General features: G+C 35.4%; 1 protein-coding gene across 1 annotated transcript in view; it reads right to left on the bottom strand.

Annotated features, from left to right (window-relative positions):
- The window catches only part of LOC108560216 (S-adenosylmethionine synthase), an 11,656-nt gene extending 6,161 nt beyond the window's left edge, over positions 1-5,495 (bottom strand). The window contains exons 1-2 of the mRNA XM_017917690.1: positions 5,375-5,495; positions 1,788-2,184 (exon numbers count right to left, since the gene is read on the bottom strand). Coding sequence (XP_017773179.1) covers positions 1,788-1,896 — 109 coding nt within the window. The 5' untranslated portion in view covers positions 1,897-2,184; positions 5,375-5,495. The remainder of the gene's footprint in view (positions 1-1,787; positions 2,185-5,374) is intronic.
- Positions 5,496-6,203: the final 708 nt, after the last annotated feature.

The following is a 6,203-nucleotide window of genomic DNA, read 5'->3' as shown; positions in this document are numbered from 1 at the left end:
CTCAAAGGGAGAGGCAGATGTTCTTTCTCCTCTGAGGAATTTCCAAAGAAGGAAAGAAAGAAAAATCTCACTCACAAGTTCGAAATTATATATATTTTTTTTTTCGTTTCGAACAAGATAATTTCATTTGCTGATTAAATAATATATGCAAAATTATCAATTTATTATATAACATATATTCAATATGCGTCACAGAAAGCAAACGAAAAATAATAATATCAACTATTTCGTAAGTTGCTAAGCAATGCATAAACAACGGAAAGTACGCACAAGATATGTTGCCATGACGATGATCAATTAAAATAATAGATAATCTGTGTGTAGTACGTTGCGAAATTATTATGCGAATGATGAAATTGTCCAATTAAATTAATTAATTAATTGAGAAAACAAATGTTAACATCAACTAAAATAACAGATAAATTTATTGAGTTGTTATGAAATAATATTGTACAATTGTGCAAAATTTTCAATTAATTAAATTATGAAATTATAACTTTATGACGAAATTCATCATTTAAGTGAATGAACTTGATTCAAGGTGATATTTTGAGGAAATATTAGGAAATCATCAAGTTCAGATAATATTTGAACTTTGGTCCAAAATCAAGGACACACACAGTTTTGCCTATCCTGTTATCAAATAATGCAAGTTTGGTTGCTAGGTTGCTTTGACAACCGTAGTTGATAAAATAAAAACATGAGCAAATTTACAATTGATGAGTAAGTCAATCAATTAGAGCAAAAAGACAATTATTTCAAGCTATAATTTTTGAAAAATAAAGATGACAAATTAGTTGGGAAAATTGATAAAACTTAATTTTATCAAATATTAAATTCTAATCAGATTCACGAATTCAAATTGAATTTTAAATTATGATCGGCGTCATGAAATATAATTGGTAATTAAATATTTAAATTTTCGAATTATTATTATTAGATAGGCAATTATATTAACATTGTTGTTTATTGCAAATTGAATTATGATGAAATAAAAGATAATGATTGTGATGAATGAAAGAGTGATGATGTAAAGTGGAATAGGAATTACACGAAAATCAAGTTCAAACATGATCTGAACTTTGGTACATCCAAGGACGCTCAATAAATTGCCTACGAGTCGTGTTATCAGCTGGTGCAAGTTTGGTTGCGACAAGGGTAAATATTTAGATCAGAGAAAAGGGTTGTCAATACAATTGAGCGAAGGTTTGTTTGTTAATGTGGTTGCATGTGATGGAGGTCAGCATTCAGATGCAAGGGTTGCCGAAACGCTAGAGTTCAAATTGGAATAGGTTAACGTGCTTGACAACGTGCTAGTACCACGAGGGAGGCTATGAGAAAAAAACAAAAAGAAACAGACAAACATAAACAAACAATTGCGTTGTTGTTGTTGCATGTGTTTGTGTGGGAAAGTGCGTTGCGGATTTGCTGCTGTTATCGATCGATTTGAATGTGGAATGCCGTCGATTACGTTGTCGAATGCAGATGAAGAGGATGTTTTATAAGATGAAGAGAGGTGAGCGAGAGAACGTGCGTTGTGGTGGAGGAGTAGGAGGAAGTGCGAGCACGTGTTCGCCGGTCTTGAGTATATTTTTGGGTTATTACGAAATCTGCGGAAATGGCGCCGAAAACGTGTGTGGGGTTCGTGAGCCGCACACCAGGAGGAGGTGGTGGAGGAGATGTCAACAGCCCTTCCTCAAATCAGGGTGTCGAAACCAATAAAAACAAAAGAGAGGATTGTAGTGAGAGGGTTTCATGACAACAAAAACAAACAATGGGGGTGTTACCTGGATGTCCCTCTCCGACGGATTCGGAGGTGAAGAGGAAGTTGGATCCGTCCTCCATGTCGTAGGACATGTGTCCGTTCGGGTATCCGTTGGTCACAGTTTGCGGCATCTTCTCTCGTGAGTGTTGCAAGTAAGTAGTAGTACTTTAGTTCTCCTGTCCTTAATTCGGATTGGTTTCTTGCGGCCTGCACACTTCGCGCACTGAATGTAGTAGTTCTTTTTTTTTTATTTTAGTGTTATCGTCGGGACTCGACGACGCACGGGTGACTGGAAAAGAGGCTTCAGATCTACGGCCCCCTACTTTTATAACTTCGCTGCGGACACGTGACCCGATTGGATACTGCTATTGGCTCGGCGACCGATCAAAGCTACGCACGGTTCTCGTGCGGCGGGAAATCTAAATAGAAAAACGAGAAAATCAAACAAATGAGCTTCAAAATGGACGCCATCCACGATCTTCCGTATGAAATTCAACACAGTAAACCAACAAAGTTCAATTGCAATTCAAAAACCTAACTCAAATACTGAAATTTAAAAAAAAACGAATCCCTCAGATTTGGATAGAGTTTAAAAAGTAATCTCAAACTTTACTTTTCAAACACTGAAGCATCAACGTAATCTGTTTAAATTTGAAAATTTTACACATTTTTTTACATTTTATTGAAATCGCTCAAAAGGTTTTCCTATTAACAATTGTACAAACTCTTAAATAAGTTTTTTTAACTCTTGCATTATGGAATTTCTTATATTTTCTTCTATTATTATTTTTCTTTTTTGTAGAATAACGATGGAGGAGAAATGATTGTTAAATTGGACGTTAGTCAATCAATCATTACAAATCATCGGCCGTTGCGGAACTATCGCAGACAGGATGACACTCTGACCCAGTTGCAGTGCAGAGAGAAAGAGAAAGATACCGAATTTCGTGAAGTCTAAGGAATATGTTGGAAATGCAAAATGTTTGAACGTTTCTTTGGAAATTCGTTTAGAAATGATGAAAAAGGACGAAGGGGTTTCATCATTCTATACGGAAATCTGGTAAATGGCAAGGGAGACGTTCGTTTCTTTCTTTGTGAAGTGAACAAAGGGTGACTTAAAAATAGAGTAGAATCTATGAATAGGACCACCCCAAAGAAAACTGGATCCCTCGACCTTTAGGAGGGAACTCAATGGTATATACTTCACAACGTAATTTTCAAATCGGAAATATGGGTAATCATTTTTATGTTATGATTAATTATTAGCACACAGGAAATTTCGGAGAATCGCGTTTTATTTTGGCGCGCATATTATTTGTTAATCAGTTGGACTTACGACCGGATTTACAAATGATTTTAACTCTCGTTTTTGATTCTTGATTTCTAAATCATATTTTTACTTAACGAAAATTGAATTCTGCAGTTTTTAGTTTTTGCAAATTACCTAGAGGTTTCGTAATGCATTTAAATCTTGTTTTAACTTTTTTGGTTTTCATTCTTGCTTCACTGCTAAAAAGTAATTGACGTCGGTCGTTTTTAGATTGCAAATTAACTGAAGGTTTTGTGATGCATTTAAATCTCTTCTTTTACAGGAAGGATTTACGTTGGTAATTTAACCAGACGATGAAAATAATTGAGTTTTCAATGAAGAATGAAGTCTTTCGTTTCGATTACATAGGTTCGTATTTAAATAATGAAAATGTATAATCTTTGAATAATCTTGTAGATTTTTCGTAGGTCATCAAAGAAGTGCGTGGCTATAGACGTGAAGGAATATAAGGAAGGCATTTGCGCGCGATCCTTGAACTTTACGACCAAAATTATCGAGACGCGTAAAAAAGAAGGCGCAAAGAGAGAAGCAGCGAAAAAAAGAGAAGAAACGAAAAGGCTTTTGGACTCTTGACGAGACACCGAATCAATTACACGTCTGGTATCGGCCCATCGGTCCGGCGAACAATTAGCAAGCCTTGCCGGTCGTTTATCCGAAAGTTGCGCCACCCGGGGCAGCAATTTCTTGTCTTCTTTTTATCGCCGGCCGGTGTTACATAAAATCGCGCGCGTCAATGGAAGACCGAAAAAGGAAAGAAAGGAATCGACAAGCGATGATTCGAGAAGAAAATTGAGACAAAAAGAAGCGATAAGAGGTTTCTTGTTTTCAGAAATAGCCGAGGAAGTGTAAGTGTCAAGGATGTGAAATCGGCACTGCTCCGATTACCATGGGGAATAAAAAAAAACTTCGTGTTTCCACATCCAGCACGATAACAGCGCGACTCCCCATTATACAACAACACCTCGAATCCATCATGTAAATATTGCCATCCCCTTTTGTTTATTGTTATTCTACGTTGCCGTACGTGATTATCGCCGCATTTCCTTTGCAGATCGATCGCAGTCGACGAAAGGAGAACCGCGTGTGGGAAGCTCTTTTTGCATTCATCGAAAAACGACGTTTGCAAACGTTTGTTAAACGATAGTTTGAAAAATTGACAATGGAAACGAAAGAATCACGAAAATTGTGAGTAGCCTGTTTTTCGCAACGTCCTCGCTCTTATCGATTCTTTTCGTGATGATGCTTCTCGATAATAATACGTAAAAGTGAACGTTGTTGATCCATCGACATACGCAAGCAAAAGATAAAGCTTTAAACAATCCCGGGTGCGCATACACAAATAGATCATGCGATTTTTGTTGTTGTTGATGTTGTTGTTGTTATAGTTACATAATCGCCTAGCAACAAGATTACCGAACTTGACGATGCCACGTACTAATTAGTTTACTTCAGCATAGTTCGATTCGATGTCAGCAATTTAACCCGAAAAGTTGATAAGTTTAACTCTTATATTTTTTTTTTATATTTTTCTATTATGCAAGGTTAGTGTTTTGAAACGATCGATTTGGAATTTCAATAATCACTGCATCACTGAAAAATCTAAATCGGTTCAACTTTTGTAATTATTGCATCAGATGAAATCTTCGGATTTACATTTAAAATTTAAGAAAATGTTTGAATTTATATTTAGAATTCAATTTTACCTGAAATTTCATTGGCTGCAAAATTATTTTAATACACTTTTAGTGACTTAAGTATACTTGAGATCTGATTCCATTTCTGAAGACACGATTTCTTAACTCGTTCAAAGTTTAACTACTTTTTACTCTTTCATTTATTAGTTTTGAAGTTGAAATCCGAGTTGCAGAAAAAAAGTATACATTTTATTGGATTTTTAGTTTTTGGTACCAATGAATATTTTCAAAAGTATTTCAGACTAAAAAGTATTTGAAATTTGTTTTATTATAAATAATAATTATAACATTTGCTAAATGTTTCTAATAAGTATCACAAATACTTAATTATATTAGTTTCTATTGACAAATTATGAAAAAATAACAGAATTTTTAAAACTAATTTTAAATTTTTGTTGCAGCTTTTTCAAACTTTTTACTGCAAAAATACGTGAAGCTGCAATAAAAAAAAATGTATTGCTTTGAGTTGTGGAAACTCTTTGAAAATCTACGCGATTGAGAGAACATTTGTTGGTTTAGAGTAAGTAAATGAAAGAAAGTTACAACCTTTTAATGTTGTTTTGTAGTAAAGCGGGTGATAGTTACCTATGAATATGGTGAAAACGCAAATCACAAGCACTGGATTGAGATGGACGTAGAGACGAATTGGTGGATGCAGTGTTCACAGAGGAAATTGCAAGTAAACTGGTTCTTCATGCAAAGGCTCAAATACTCTTATCAAACGGTTCCCCCACCCCAAACCCTCATATGTAGCGCATGCATAATCCTTGCGATTATCCGGTGGAGCGATCTGGAGCCTGCCCAGTTTTCATCTTTACGTTTTCTCTTCAATGTTTTTTTTTTCTTTGCAAAAGATATTTTTAAAATTTTGACCTCAGGGTCTCTCTTATACATATACAAAATAATATGCCAAATGAAAAGCGAGAGAGAGAGAAACGTTAACGACGCAACCAATTAGCATGTGAATATTATCCCAGTCTCGGACAATAATATCCGACGGGGGTCAGAATTTTGTAACACTTTTGATAGCAGCGGGTTTATACATTTTTTTTTCTTTTCTCTCTGTTTGTTTGTTGCACGTTGTTTCTTGACATTGTACATCATTGAAATGAAATGTAAGGAAGGGAAGGATCGTTGCGTAACCGTTTGATAAGAAACGATTTTAATTTGCAATTCTTACAAGAATGAACAGATTCAATTTGGAGTTGGCCGCAACTGGGTTATATTCATGTACTTGGTAATTTTTTGTTTGTTTGCTCTCTCGTGAATCCGAGATGATAAGTCTTAGGGAGAGGTTATCATAGTCGGTGATAAGTGAATGAACTGATCCTCTCGGGCTTACGTATTTGGTAAGAGGAATCACGCCAAGTACCATAGTTTACCAACCCTCGCAATCGCATCATGAGTCACGGTG

The sequence above is a fragment of the Nicrophorus vespilloides genome, unplaced genomic scaffold (genome assembly GCF_001412225.1).
Source record: "Nicrophorus vespilloides isolate i.1.1-1 unplaced genomic scaffold, Nicve_v1.0, whole genome shotgun sequence".
NCBI classification, from domain to species: domain Eukaryota; kingdom Metazoa; phylum Arthropoda; class Insecta; order Coleoptera; family Silphidae; genus Nicrophorus; species Nicrophorus vespilloides.
This window is presented reverse-complemented; position numbering and strand designations above follow the sequence as displayed.